Source organism: Macaca mulatta, chromosome 19 (genome assembly GCF_049350105.2).
Source record: "Macaca mulatta isolate MMU2019108-1 chromosome 19, T2T-MMU8v2.0, whole genome shotgun sequence".
NCBI classification, from domain to species: domain Eukaryota; kingdom Metazoa; phylum Chordata; class Mammalia; order Primates; family Cercopithecidae; genus Macaca; species Macaca mulatta.
The window spans coordinates 11,158,503-11,173,998 of record NC_133424.1 but is presented as its reverse complement, the minus strand read 5'-3'; the positions used below and the strand labels follow the sequence as shown (position 1 = coordinate 11,173,998).

Below are 15,496 nucleotides of genomic sequence, written 5' to 3'. Positions count from 1 at the left end.
TAATCCCAACACTTTGGGAGGCTGAGGTGGGTGGATCACCTGAGGTCAGGAGTTCAAGACCAGCCTGGTCAACTTGGTGAAACCCTGTCTCTACTAAAACTACAAAAAATTAGCTGGGCGTGGTGAAGCACACCTGTAGTCCCAGCTACTGGGGAGGCTGAGGCAGGAGAATTGCATGAACCTGGAAGGCAGAGGATACAGTCAGCCGAGATTGCACCACTGCACTCCAGCCTGGGCAACAGAGAGGGACTCCGTCTCAGAAAAAATAAAAATAAAAAGGCCGGGCGCAGTGGCTCAAGCCTGTAATCCCAGCACTTTGGGAGGCCAAGACGGGCGGATCACGAGGTCAGGAGAGACCATCCTGGCTAACATGGTGAAACTCCGTCTCTACTAAAAAATACAAAAAATTAGCCGGGCGGGGTGGCGGGCATCTGTAGTCCCAGCTACTCGGGAGGCTGAGGCAGGAGAATGGTGTAAACCCGGGAGGCGGAGCTTGCAGTGAGCTGAGATCCGGCCACTGCACTCCAGCCTGGGTGACAGAGCGAGACTCTGTCTCAAAAAAAAATAAAATAAATAAAAAATAAAATAAAGAGGCCGGGCGCGGTGGCTCAAGCCTGTAATCCCAGCACTTTGGGAGGCCGAGACGGGTGGATCACGAGGTCAGGAGATCGAGACCATCCTGGCTAACACGGTGAAACCCCGTCTCTACTAAAAATACAAAAAAATAAGCCGGGCGAGGTGGTGGGCGCCTGTAGTCCCAGCTGCTCAGGAGGCTGAGGCAGGAGAATTGAGCGAACCCGGGAGGCGGAGCTTGCAGTGAGCGGAGATCTGACCACTGCACTCCAGCCTGGGCGACAGAGTGAGACTCCGTCTCAAAAAAAAAAAATAAATAAATAAAATAAAATAAAATAAAAATAAAAAATACATAAATTAGCCGGGTGCGGTGGCTCACGCCTATAATCCAATCCCAACACTTTGGGAGGCCGAAGCAGGCGGATTAGGAGGTTAGGAGATCAAGACCATCCTGGCTAACACGGTGAGACCCCGTCTCTACTAAAAATACAAAAAATTAGCACTCGAGATGGCACCACTGCACTCCAGCCTGGGAGACAGAGCGAGACTCCATCTCAAAAAAAAAAAAAAGTTCATCGCCGGGCGCGGTGGCTCAAGCCTGTAATCCCAGCACTTTGGGAGGCCGAGACGGGCGGATCACGAGGTCAGGAGATCGAGACCATCCTGGCTAACACGGTGAAACCCCGTCTCTACTAAAAAATACAAAAAACTAGCCGGGCGCGGTGGCGGGCGCCTGTAGTCCCAGCTACTCGGGAGGCTGAGGCAGGAGAATGGCGTGAACCCGGGAGGCGGAGCTTGCAGTGAGCTGAGATCCGTCCACTGCACTCCAGCCTGGGCGGCAGAGCGAGACTCCGTCTCAAAAAAAAAAAGAAAAAAAAAAAAAAAAGTTCATCGAGTGAATCATTGAACATATGAATAATGGCTACGTGAACTAGATTGCACCATGCTGGGGTTGGGACGGGCCTCCCTGAAGAAGTGACATCTCGGAAAGGCCTGAAGGATGAGAAGGAGCCAGCCACGAGTCAGGAGGTAGGAAGTAGGAAAAATCAAACCAGGCAGAGGGAACTGCAAGTGCAAAGGCCCTGAGGCAGGATATAACTTTTTTGCTGGTGTGGCTGGAATGGAAATACAATGACAAGAACACAGCTGTAGAGAGGACAGAAACCTTCCCTTTCCAGTTGTTTGTCTCCTGATTATTGAGTTTTAAGGATTCACTATATATTCTGTTTTTTATTTATTTTATTTATTTATGTTTTAACAGAGAGTCTCCCTCTGTCGCCCAGGCTGGAGTGCAGTGGCGCGATCTTGGCTCACTGCAACCTCTGGTTCCTGGGTTCAAGCGGCTCTCCTGCCTCAGTCTCCCCAAGTAGCTGCAATTACAGGCACACGCCACTAGGCCCAACTAATTTTTGTATGTTTAGTAGAGACAGGCTTTCACCATGTTGGCCAGGCTGGTCCTGAGCTCCTGGCCTCAAATTATCCACCTGCCTCGGCTTCCCAAAGCACTGGGATTACAGGAGTGAGCCACCGCAGCTGGCCCATTGTATATTCTGGATACAAATCCCTTATCATGTATTTTTCTCCAAGTTTGCAGCTTATCATTTAGTGATGGCGTCTCACTCTGTTGCCCAGGATGGAGTGCAGTGGCACCATCATAGCTCACTGCAACCTCCTGGGCTCTAGCAATCCCCCGACCTCAGCCTCCAGAGTAGCTGGGACTATAGGCATGTGCCACCCACACCCAGATAATTTTTGAATTTTTTGTAGTAATAGGTAATATGTAATAATAGTATGTAATATTACTAATACTACATATATTAGTAATATGTAATAATAGTAATATGTAATATTACTATTATGTATATTAGTAACTTCTAATATGTAATAATAGTAATATGATAATATGTAGTAACAGTAATAAGGTAATATGTAATTAGTAATTATAGTAATAAGGTAATATGTAATAATAGTAATAGTAATATGTTGCCCAGGATAGTTTGTAACCCCTGGGCTCAAGAGATCCTCCCGCTTTGGCCTCCCACAGTGCTGGGATTACAGACATGAGACACTATGCCTAACTCAAAGCGTGTCTTCTTATACATTTTTGTTTTGCTTTGTGTTGTTTTTGAGACAGGATTTCACTCTGTCGCCCAATCTGGAGTGCAGTGGCACGATCTCGGTTCACTGCAACCTCTCTGCCTTCTGGGTTCAAGCGATTCTCCTGCCTCAGCCTCCCGGGTAGCTGGGATTACAGGTATGCACCAGCACGTCTGGCTAATTTTTGTATTTTTAGTAGAGTCAGCATTTCACCGTGTTGGCCAGGCTGGTTTCAAACTCCTGGCCTCAAGCGATCTGCCCACCTCAGCCTCCCAAAGTGCTGGGATTCTAGGCACCCAGCAGGCCTAGGAGATTTCAAACTTATTTCTTAGTAGAGAGACCATTCCAGTAAAGTCTTATGGTGACTCTCCATAGGCTGACCTAAAAAGGGGAAGCAGGGGGCTCCTATCCTCTCTGCCTCTCCACTTGCACCCAGTCAGAGCATAGCCTGAAATCTACCTACCAGTCTAACCCCAGAGACTATGCAATGGGGAAAGAACTCTTTTGAAAACGATGGTGCTGAGAAAACTGAAGAGTTGGACCACATACAGAAATTAACTTAAGGCCAGGCGCGGTGGCTCATGCCTGTAATCCCAGCACTTTGGGAGGCCGAGGCGGGTGGATCACCTGAGGTCAGGAGTTCGAGACCAACCTGGCTAACATGGTGAAACCCTGTCTCTACTAAACATTCAAAAATTAGCCAGGCATGGTGGCGGGCGCCTGTAGTCCCAGCTACTCAGGAGGCTGAGGCAGGAGAATGGTATGAACCCGGGAGGCAGAGCTTGCAGTGAGCTGAGATAATGCCACTGCACTCCAGCCTGGGCGACAGAGCAAAACTCTGTCTCAAAAAAATAAATTAATTAATTAATTAAATAAAATAATTAGCCGGGCGTGGCGGCTCTCACCTGTAATCCCACCTACTAGGAAGCTGAGGTGGGAGAATCACTTAAACCCAGGAGGCAGAGACTGCAGTGAGCTGATATCGTGCCACTGCACACCAGACTGGGCAACAGAGTGAGACCCTGTCTCAAAATAATAAATAATAAATAATTGGGCTTAATAGACAAAGGACTTGATAGGCATTTCTGCAGAAAAGATATTCAAACAGTCAATAAGCACATGAAAAAAAAAAATCCTTAACATCACTCATCAGGGAAATGCAAATCAAAAGAAAGAGATATGAGCCTGGCGAGGTGGCTCATGCCTGTAATCCCAGCGCTTTGGGAGGCAAGGTGGGTGGATCACTCGAGGTCAGGAGATCGAGACCAGCCTGGCCAACATGCCGAAACCCTGTCTCTACTAGAAATACAAAAATTAGCTGGGTATGGTGGTGGGTGCCTGTAATCCCAGGTACTCGGGAGGCTGAGGAAGGAGAATTGCTTGAACCCAGGTGACGGAGGCTGCAGTGAACCGAGATTGCGCCACTGCACTCCAGCCTGGGCGACAGAGCAAGACTCCATCTCAAAAAAGAAAAAAAGGAGATACCATGTCACGTCTATTAGGATGGTTCCTGAAGGGACTTTTACTTTTGAAGGTCTTGGGGTTCCTCCATCCCCTGCATGCAATGCCAAGGAGGGTATTTTGGGGACAGCTGTGTCCTGAGCCACCTTCTCTCCAGGATGCCACTTGTAACTGGCCTTTACCCGTGTCCTGTTTCCCAATTGCTCTCCCCTCCAGACAGCTGGTCTCTTCACTCCAAGAGAAGGGGCTGTGGAGCCAGGGAGCACTCCTACCTCCATCCACCCCGTCTCTCAGCCTCTGACCTGCCTCCTGGGCCTCAGATTTGAGTTCCAGAGAGAGACCTTGTTGAAGGCCTGGACTCTTCGCATCCCTGAGGTCACATCGCCTCCTCTCTCACCTGCTGCACTATCCCTTCTGATCAGGTCTCTCCGCTGCTCTGATTCCTCCCCACTCACAATCCATTCCTACCTGCTGTTGAGAGAACCACTGTAACCCCAATCAAAAACAGGTGTAATCCCAGCACTTTGGGAGGCCGAGGCGGGCGGGTTACCTGAGGTCTGGAGTTCAAGACCAGCCGGGCCAACATGGTGAAACCCCATCTCTACTAAAAATACAAAAATCAGCTGGGCATGGTGGCAGGCACCTGTAGTCCCAGCTACTCAGGAGGTTGAAGCAGGAGAATTGCTTGAACCTGGGAGACAGAGGTTGCAGTGAACCGAGATCGCGCCACTGCACTCCAGCCTGGGTGACGGAGCGAGACTCAGTCGCAAAAAAAGAAAGAAAGAAAGAAAGAAAAAAAGTCTTGAGGCTGGGTGAGGTGGCTTGCACCTATAATCCAGCACTTTGGGAGGCCCACATGGGAGGATTGCTTGAGCCCAGGAGTTCGACACCAGCCTGGGAAATGTGGCAAGGACCCATCTCTACAAAAAATGAAAAAAATTAGCAAGGCATGATGGTGTGTGCCTGTGGTCCCAGCTACTCAGGAGGCTGAGGTGGGACGATCACCTGAGCCCTGGAGTTTGAGACTGCAGTGAGCAGTGATGGTGCCACTGTATTCCAGTCTGGGTGACAGAGTGAGACCCTGTTTCAAAAAAAAAAAAAAAAAAATCCTGGAGATAGATAGTGGTGATGGTTGCACAACAATGTAAATGTAATTAATGCCACTGAACTATACACTCAAAAAGGATAAAATGGGCCAAGCAGGATGGTTCATGCCTAAAATCCCAGCATTTTAAGAAGCTGAGGTGGGAGGATCACTTAAGGCCAGGAGTTTGAGACCAGCCTGGGCAACATAGCAAGACCCTATCTCTACAAAAAATTAAGAAGTTAGCTGAGCATGGTGGTGCATGCTTATAGTCCTAGCTACTCAAGAAGCTGATGCGAGATGATTGCTTGAGACCAGGATTTTGAGGCTGCAGTGAACTGTGATCGTACCACTGCACTCCAGCCTAGGCGATACAGTGAGACCCTATCTCAAAAAAAAAAAAAAAAAAAAAAAAGAGGCCGGGCACAGTGGCTCATGTCTGTAATCCCAGCACTTTGGGAGGTCAAGGTGGGCAGATCATGAGATCAGGAGTTTAAGACCAGCCTGACCAACATGGTGAAACCCCGTCTCTACTAAAAATACAAAAATTAGCCGGGCGTGGTGGTGGGAGCCTGTGGTTCCAGCTACTCGGGAGGCTGAGGCAGGAGAATCGCTTGAACCCAGGAGGCGGAGATTGCAGTGAGCCAAGATCGAGCCACTGCACTCCAGCCTGGGCGACAGAGCGAGAGACTGTCTCAAAAAAACAAAAACAATAACAACAAAAAAAACCCCACTCTTAAGGTGAGATAATCATAGATCATCAGTTTGGGCCTTTGATGATAATGTCTATTTATTTATTTAGCTATTTATTTATTTATTTATTTATTTTATTATTATTATTATTTTTTGAGACAGAGTCTCGCTCTGTCGCCCAGGCTGGAGTGCAGTGGCCAGATCTCAGCTCACTGCAAGCTCTGACTCCCGGGTTTACGCCATTCTCCTGCCTCAGCCTCCCGAGTAGCTGGGACTACAGGCGCCTGCCACCTCGCCCGGCTAGTTTTTTGTATTTTTTAGTAGAGACGGGGTTTCACCGTATTAGCCAGGATGGTCTCAATCTCCTGATCTCATGATCCGCCCGTCTCGGCCTCCCAAAGTGCTGGGATTACAGGCTTGAGCCACCGCGCCCGGCCTATTTATTTATTTATTTATTTTTGAGATGGAGTCTTGCTCTGTCGTCCAGGCTGGAGTGCAGTGATGCAATCTCAGCTCACCGCAACCTCTGCCGCCCGGGCTCAAGCGATTCTCCTGACTCAGTCTCTCGAGTAGCTGGGATTACAGGCGCGTGCCACTACACCTGGCTAATTTTTGTATTTTTAGTAGAGATGGGTTTCACCATGTTGGCCAGGCTAGTCTCGAACTCCTGAACTCAGGTGATCTACCCACCTCAGCCTCCCAAAGTGCTGGGATTACAGGTGTGAGCCACCACGCCCGGCTGATAATGTCCATTTATTGAGCATCTGCTGTGTCCTGGGTGCCAGGTTAGATCCTTTCAGGCATAGAGTAATAACAACAAGATATTTATTGAATGCTTGTTGTGTGCCTGACACTACGAGAGTGCTTTATGGCCGGGTGCAGTGGCTCACACCTGTAATCCCAGCACTTTGGGAGGCCGAGGCGGGCGGATCACAAGGTCAGGAGATCGAGACCATCCTGGCTGACACAGTGAAACCCCGTCTCTACTAAAAATACAAAAAATTAGCTGGGTGTGGTGGCAGGCGCCTGTAGTCCCAGCTACTTGGGAGGCTGAGGCAGGAGAATGGCGTGAACCCGGGAGGCGGAGCTTGCAGTGAGCTGAGATCGTGCCACTGCACTCCAGCCTGGGCAACAGAGCGAGACTCCATCACAAGAAAGAAAAAAAAAAAAAAAAAAAGGGCTTTATATACATTAACCCATAGAAGGCTCCAACTCACTCTATAAATTAACATATAGGTCCTAGTTTGTTGTTGTTGTTGTTGTTTGAGACAGAGTTTCGCTCTTGTTGCCCAGGCTGGAGTGCAATGGCGTGATCTCGGCTCACCGCAACCTCCGCCTCCCAGGTTCAAGCAACTCTCCTGCCTCAGCCTCCTGAGTAGCTGGGATTACAGGCATGCATCATCATGCCCAGCTACTTTTGTATTTTTAGTAGAGACAGGGTTTCTCCATGTTGGTCAGGTTGGTCTCGAACTCCCGACCTCAGGTGATCCACCTGCCTCGGCCTCCCAAAGTGCTGGGATTATAGGCGTGAGCCACTGTATCCAGCAACATATAGGTCCTGTTAATATTCCCATGGCATAAGGAGACAAGGGTTTGGTGGCTTCATTGTCTAAGAACCATGTCCTGTCTCCTAAGGCCCAGGATGGATTTTTTTTCAGCTCCAGAGAAGGGGAGAGAATTCTACACACAGACGATGCCCCACCTCCAACTCCCTGGCCTAGGAATTTAAGCTGCAGTTTAGGAAGGTGAGACCGTGTTCCCAAGCGGGTGCCCAGCTAGCATCCTGGCACATCCACCAGCCCCAAGGGACTCAGCTCACGTCAGCAGGAGCCCAGAGGCCTGGATGGGAAAAGGACGCTCCCTGGGGCCCTGCTGTTTGTGCTTCAAAAGCCAATGTCCCCTGGGTTGAAGGAGGACAGAGGGGAGGGGACAGGGCTATAGAATTGCTGACTGGGAGTTGGTGGGGATAGGGGAGAGTCAGGGCCAGCTATGCCCCAGAATCAGACCCCTGAGCCATGGAGAGTCACCCCTACCTGGCTTGCCACTGACTGCTCAGGGTGGCCCAAAGTTAGGCCAGAGGCCACTCCAGCAACATCACCAGGGGACCCAAGGCTGCAACCCAGACACAGAGGCAGCTGCCAGCCTTACATCACGGCCACGTGCCCAGACCCTCCATTGGGGGTGAAATGACCTGCCCGAGACTCCCTCTTAGGCACGCTAATCATTGTGTGTGTGTGTGTGTGTGTGTGTGTGTGTGTGTGTGTGTGTGTTGATACAGGGTCTTGCTCTGTCACCCAGACTGCAGTGCAGTAGCGCCATCATGGCTCACTGCAGCCTTGGCCTCCCGGGCTCAAGCGATCCTCCCCCCTCAGCATCCCAAGTAGCTGGGACCACAGGCGCACACCACCGCACCCAGTTAATTTTTGCTTTTTTTTTTTTTTTTAAGCAGAAACAGAGTTTCACCATGTTGCCCAGGCTGGTCTCGAACTCCTAGACTCAAGCAATCTGCCTCCCAAAGCCTCGTCCTCTCAAAGTGCTGGAATTATAGGCGTGACCACCACATCTGGCCTCAGGCTGACCATTTGGTGACACTTTCAAATGAAGTTGCTACCTGTTTCCCCCTCCATGTGGCCCTTAGGCCTTCCCACAAGGGCTTTTGGGAGCATGAAATTGGGCTTGTTGAGGGCTGTGCAGCCCAGGGAGAGTCTAGGCCTTGGGGATGACTACTGCAGGGACTGATGGGACACAAACAAGCTAGGGAATGGGGGCGGGGGAAAGGAATACATTGGTAAAGATTACAATAACAAGAACTATGGCCAGGCGCAGTGGCTCACGCCTGTTGGAGCATCGCTTGAGCCTGGGAAGCAGAGGTTGCAGTGAGCAGAGATGGTACCACTGCTCCCCAGGCTGGGTGATAGAGATGCTGTCTCAAAAAAAAAAAAGCCAGGCACAGTGGCTCATGCCTGTAATCCCAGCACTTTGGGAAGCCGAGGCAGGCAGATCACTTGAGGTCAGGAGTTCGAGACCAGCCTGGCCAACATGGGGAAACCCCATCTCTACTAAAAATACAAAAATTAGCCAGGCGTGGTGGTGGGGCGCTTGTAATCCCAGCTACTTGGGAGTCTGAGGCAGAAGAATTGCTTGAACCCAGGAGGTGGAGATTGCAGTGAGCCGAGATCGCACCACTGCACTCCAGCCTGGGCGACAGAGTGAGACTTCATCTCAAGAAAGAAAAAAAAACCCAAACTATGTGAAGGCCACATTCTAGGCATTGTGCATACTGTAACATGCATTAATGCTCCATTTTCCAGACAAAGAAACTGAGGCCGGGTACGGTGGTTCATGCCTGTAATCCCAGCACTTTGGGAGGCCAAGGCGGATGGATCACTTGGGGCCAGGAGTTTGAGATCAGCCTGTCCACCAAAGAGAAACCCTGTCTCAACTAAATATACAAAAAAATTAGCTGGGCTCTGGTGGTGTACACCTGTAATCCCAGCTACTCAGGAGGCTAAGGCTCAAGAATTGCTTGAACCCGGGAGGCAGAGGTTGCAGTGGGCCAAGACCGCTCCACTGCACTCCAGTCTGGGTGACAGAGCGAGACCCTGTCAAAAGAAAAGGAAAGAAAAGGAAAGAAAAGAAAGAAAAGAAAGGAAGAAGGAAGGAAGGAAAGAAAGAAAGAAAGGAAAGGAAACGAAACTGAGGCACAGAAAGGATGAATGCCATGGGTATTAGTAGCAGAGCATGGATTTCTTTTAATATTTATTTATTTTATAGAGATGAGGGTTTTGCTATGTTACCCAGGCTGGTCTCGAACTCCTGGGCTCAAGCCATCCTCCCACCTCAGCCTCCCAAAGTGCTGGGATTACAGGCATGAGCCACCACACCCGGCCTAGAACATGGATTTGAACCCAGGCAGCTTAGCTACAAATCTGCGTCCAGTGTCTTCCCCCGGGGCTCACAGAGCAGGCAGGCCTGGTGTCTCCCCTGGCTCCCCGTGCTGTTCCACCTGACTCACTTGTAGGTGGTGCCAGGCAGCCTTTATGGAAAGGCCTGGCATTTGCTTTGTGAAGGTCACACAGAGGTTGAAGGCGGGTACTGGTGTGTGTCTTCCAGGCAGGCGCGTGGTGCCAGGTGACACAGCTGTTTGGGGGGCTGAGTATGTAAGAGTCCGGGGGAGAGGGAGGTCTGTGTGCCCCTGGGCGTCGCACAGTAGACATCTCTGTGGCATCGCATATCTGCCTGTGTGAACAGGAGCTGGGTGCTCATGGGTGCCTGTGTGCATCTCTGTGTCTTTGTGTATTTCTGAGTCTGGGTGACTTCATGAGACCGTGTCGCACTGATACTGTGACAGTCCCTGACCCTTGTGTGGGCATGGGGTGCGTTCCTGTGTGGATCTGGTACAGGTGGGAGTCCAGCTTGCAGGAACACGTGTGGGCCCTGGGTGTGTATTTTGGTGAGAGTGTGTCTCACTCTCACAGAGAGTTCCTCACTGTGGAGGAACGCAGTGTAGACGAGGATGTGCGAGGGGTGGGCCAGGGTTGCTGTGGTCTGTGTGTCACCTGTGTGCGGCTATGAGTCAACTGCAGGGTCCTCTCGGTGCAGCCAGAAGACCCACACCTAGTACAGTAAACACCAGGCGACCGGGATTGCCCTGCGTGTGGCCCTGTGTGCGTGTCTGTGTTACAGACCATGAAGCAGGAAAGCAAGAACAAGGCTAGAAACCCCTGAGAGTTCTCAGAACTTAAAGGCCACCCACAACCCCAGCTCAGTCCAGCCTATTCTAAACACCCTCCATGCATCCCAGAATCTCCCTGCCCCACCCCCAGCCCAGCTTGGTTTACAGCCTGGCAGCTCCAGCATGAGAGGGGGTGGGGAAGGTAAGGCTGGAGACACTAAGCCAGGCAGGGACTTAGGGACCTGGTTCTAGGCCAGTGGCCTGGGAGTGGAGCCCAGGTGACGCTGGACACCCATATTTGCAGTCAAAGTGAATGCCAGAAGCCCAGGTTTAGGGGCACAAAGAGGGTGACAAGTCCTACCTTGGATAGGCAGGAATGGACCCAGCACCCATTTTGGGGGCCACCACCTTCAAGAAGCCCTCAGCAGCACCCCAGGCCTTTAGGGCTAGGAAAGGGGGTGGGGCCCCAGCCAGATCCTGGAAGCCACTTAGGGGGCTCACCCAAGTAGACTCAGCACCCCCACCCCCCAGCACAGCCAGTGCCCTTCAGTATTAAAAGAGAGGACTGACTGGCCACGGGTCACCCACCTGACAGATCTGCCCTGAGGGTGCCGACGGGTGTCCTCATCGCTGAAGGAGAAGTGGGTCAGGGACTCGGGGCCCGTGGGGGGCAGTGCCAGGGCAGGGGGCCGGGGCCGGGCCCGGGGCGCTGCACCGGAGCGCATGGGAGCCAAGCGCTGTCGTCGGGGCGCGCATGGGGACGGCGGCAGGGCGGTGTGGCGCGTTCTGCTGGCCAGGCCCAAGGTGTCTGCGGCCTCCACTGCCGGCACCGCCTCCACGCCTCTGGTGACCCCCCCAGGGACAGCCCCGGGCAGTCGGGCGTTCCCGCGTCTGCACGGGGGAGGGGAGCGCACGGGCGCTCTGTCTGCCTCCCCCTGCAGGGGTTCTGTGGAATCGGACGCACACTCCCCCCCCCCCTCCGCCTCCTCCCTCCTAGGCCTCTGGGGTGCCCCGGGGCTCCGGTTTCCCGGCTCCAGGCCCGCCCTCCTGCCACCGCCTCCGGCCCCGCCTTTCCCCCCTCCCCGCCCTGACGTCGAGCTGGGCCCGCTCGAGGTCTCTGATCGCCATGCGCCCCCGGGAAACGGGACTCGTTCCGAGTGTGGGGTCGGGTGACACAAACCCAGGGGAGGGGAAGGTGCAGCTCAGGGGTGGGGAGGAGAGACAAAACAGAGACAGAAGAGACAGAAATGGAGACAGAGATGCAGGACGCAGAGAGAGAGACCCGGAGAGAGGGAATGATTTCCCTCCACACACCCTGCGGACCCCACGCGGGGCTCCCAAAGGCCCCGGCCCCTCCTCCTCTTCTGTCCCCGCCCCATTTCGTTCCTGGGGCCAGTCGCTGGACCTGATCCTGCCCCGCCGTGCCCTCCTTCGGTCTGTGCCTCAGTTGCACACGTAAAGTAGGTGGAAGAGCGGGAGGCAGAGGACCCGGAGAAGCCCCCAGGGCCAGCCAGTGCCCAACTCCGGGCTGCCAACTTCTGCCTCCAGGATATAAGGACATTAGAAAACCAGACCGGATGTGGCCTTGGGGCCTGTCACCCCCAGACTTCCCGCCCCCGCAGCCCACCCCGTCTGGCCAGAAAGGGAACTTCCATTTGCCCTCCGTGGCCCGGTACAAGGAGTGACACCGAGCCTCACCAAACGGCCACCCCCAGAGGGCACGACTGCCCCCATTTCACAGGCCAGTAGACTGAGGCTGACAGCACTGAATACATATCCCCACGATGAACACATGACCTGGATGGCAGGTCGCCCTCACTCCTCCAAAGCATGACCGCAGCTTCAGGTTTGCACAGGAAGTGGGAGGGATGCAACATTTATTAAACTTCTACTGCATGCCCTATCAGAGGTCTCCACGGCAACCCTCGCGGGCAGGGATGATTTTGATCGCTGCTATGTGACAGAAGAGGAAAGTAAGGCTGTAGAGAGTGAGCCACGAACCCCAGACCTCGGCGCGCGCCAGGTGGCCAGGGGCGACTTGAACCCACGGCCACCAGCGCTGCACTTACCCAGCCCCAGCCCACGCCTGGCGGCTCAAATCCTGGAAGCTGCGGAGAAGCCGAAGGCGCCTGCGGAAAGTTGGGGACGGGCTGGCGAAGAAGACCGGCGAGGAGGGCGGCGAACGCGGGCGGCGGGGCGCGCGCGGGGCCAGGGGTTCGGGCAGGAACGCTTCGTCCTCAGCCGCCACCGCCACCGGGAAGGCCACCAGCTGCAGCTCCGGGATGCGACCTAGGCCGCGTGGCCGTGCCATGGCCGCGGGGCGGCCCCGCCTCGGCGGGCGCTGGGGAGCTGCGCCGCCCACCCCGCGAGGCCCACGCAGGCCGCCGGCCCAGCCCCGGGCCCGCGGGCCCTACCCCGCCCTATTGCCTCGGCCCTTCCGGCTTCGCGCTGGAGCCGCCCCCAAGGCGGGGCGGGTCTGGGGCGCCCGCACGGCTTTGGCGGGGACTCCTCCGCAGACCCCAAAGCCGCCCGCATTGGCTCTGATGTCCTCACAATCGCCGGACGCGTCCCCACAAACACCAGGGACACCCCCAAATCTCTGGGGACACTCCTGCAAACTCCCCGTGGTGTTGACAGGACCCATAAGCCCCAGGAGCCACCCCACAGTCCCTCAGAATCCCAAGGAGCACCCTCACTGTCCCTGAGACAACCCCACACAAGAAGTCCAGGGGTACCCCCCAAATCCCAAGGCTTCTCAGCACAACCAACGTAGAGGTGTTCTGAGACACCCTCATAGACCCTGGGGCACTCTCATAGCTCCCCAGATGCCCCCATAATCCTAGCAGTGTCCTCACTGTTTCTGAGACATGCCACAAGCCCCAGGAGAGTGCCCCAAGAATCCCAGCGTGCACCCACAAATGCCAGGGATACCCCCAAATCTCTGGGGGCGCTCCCACAAACTCCCTGACAGTGGTGCTCTGAGATCCCAGGGAAAACCCTTCAGATCCCAGAACCCTCACCACAGTTCCTCAGATGTCCCAAAATTCCTCCAGAGCTCCCCATCATCCCCAACTCTCATCATCCCATCATGCATAGACCCTCCCCCAAGTCCCCCCAGAATCCCCCACACCCACAGAGCCATTTTCATAGACCAAATATAGGTTCCCCCCAAATCCTAGAGTCCTCCACAGACCCCGGGAACACCTCCACAGTCCCTCAGATGTCCCTTAATCCCTGAATGGTTCTACAGCATCCCTGAGATGCCCCCACAAGTGCTGAGACCCCAAGACAACCTCGGGAATGCCTTCAGACTCAGGGAATGCCCTAGTAACCATGCAGATGCCAGCAAAATCTGGGGTGCCCCAATAGACCCCAGGGACACAACTAGATTCCTCTCCAGCTCCTAAGACAGTCTCACACCCTAGAACAGAATCCCAAGATGCACCCCACAGTCCTTGGGGACAACCTAGAATGCCACCCACAGGTCCTGAGATGTGTCTTACAACTTTTTTTCCTTTTTTTTTTTTTTTTTTTGAGACGGAGTCTCACTCTGTTGCCCAGGCTGGAGTGCAGTGGCACGATCTTGGCTTACTGCAACAAATGATTCTCCTGCCTCAGCCTCTCGAGTAGCTGGGATTACAGGCGCCTGCCACTGTGCCCGGCTAATTTTTTTTTTTTTTTTTTTGGTATTTTTAGTACAGACAGGGTTTCACTATCTTGGCCAGGCTGGTCTTGAACTCCTGATCTCGTGATCCACCCGCCTCAGCTTCCCAAAGTGCTGGGATTACAGGCGTGAGCCACCTCTCCTGGTGTGTCTTACAACTCTTAAGACACCCCTAGAAGCTGGGCCTGGTGGCTCATGCTTGTAATCCCAGCACTTTGCGAGGTGAAGGCAGGAGGATCACTTGAGCCCAGGAGTTCGAGACCAGACCGGGTGACATGGCAGGACCTCATCTCTACAAAAAAAATTACAAAAATTAGCCAGGCATAGTGGGATGAGCCTGTGGTCCCAGCTACTTTGGAGGCTGAGGTGGGAAGATCACCTGAGCCAAGAGGTTGAGGTTGCAGTGAGTTACGATGGTGCCACTGCACCATCTTGAGATAGTGAGACCCTGTCTCAAGAAAAAAAAAAAGAAAAGGGGGTGCATTTCTATTTTCTTGCTTTCTATCTTTTTTTTTTTTTTTTTGAGACAATGTCACCCAGACTGGAGTGCAGTGGCACGATCTTGGCTCACTGCAACCTCTGCTTCCCAGGTTCAAAGGATTCTCATGCCTCAGCCTCCCAAGTAGCTGGGATTACAGGCATGTGCCACAATGCCTGGCTAATTTTTTTTAAATTTTTTATTTTTTTGTATTTTTAGTAGAAATGGGGTTTCACCATGTTGGCAAGGTTGGTCTCGAATTCCTGGCCTCAAGTGATCTACCCGTGTGAGCCACCGTGCCCCAGCAGTGCATCTCTATTTTTGAGTCCACCTCTGTGAAATATCTTTTCTTCTCTAGTGTTGGCTCTGATGCCATGGGGGCCAGAGTGAGGAGGCCTGGGCTTGCGTGTGGCCTCTGGCACTTCTTAGCCATTTGATCTTGGGCTAGTCACTTCATTTCATTGAGCCTCAGTTTCCCCAGTTGTAAAATGGGTATAATACTACACTCACCCCATGAATGGACACATAAAGGGCTCAGAAAAGTGTCTGAACATAGTAAGCACTCACTTAATATGAGCTACAGTTATTATCATTATTTGACAAATATTTACTGAGGGTTTATAATATGCAAGTCACTATACTAGCCAGAGGATATAGACGATGATGATAATGACCATGATGGTGATGATAGCAACTAATCCTTTAGAAAGCTTCCTGCGCATCTCTCTATATCCTGCTATGATCTCTCTGTCTCTCCTCTCTCTCTTTTGA

General features: G+C 52.9%; 1 protein-coding gene across 30 annotated transcripts in view; it reads right to left on the bottom strand.

The window, feature by feature from the left end:
* Positions 1-15,496, bottom strand: part of PDE4A (phosphodiesterase 4A) — a 67,232-nt gene that overhangs the window by 27,007 nt on the left and 24,729 nt on the right. For 4 of the 30 annotated variants that reach the window (XM_077977394.1, XM_077977397.1, XM_077977396.1 and 1 more), the window contains exon 1: positions 12,653-12,839. The exons of 19 other annotated variants lie outside the window; for them this stretch is intronic. Coding sequence is in view for 5 of the 11 variants with exons in the window: in XM_015122854.3 (XP_014978340.3) it covers positions 12,653-12,894 (242 nt within the window). In the remaining 6 variants the exon portion in view is untranslated. Of the gene's footprint in view, positions 1-11,171; positions 11,648-12,652; positions 13,015-15,496 lie in introns of those variants that run through there. 7 more of the 30 variants (XM_015122855.3, XM_077977386.1, XM_015122854.3 and 4 more) reach the window with 6 other exon arrangements.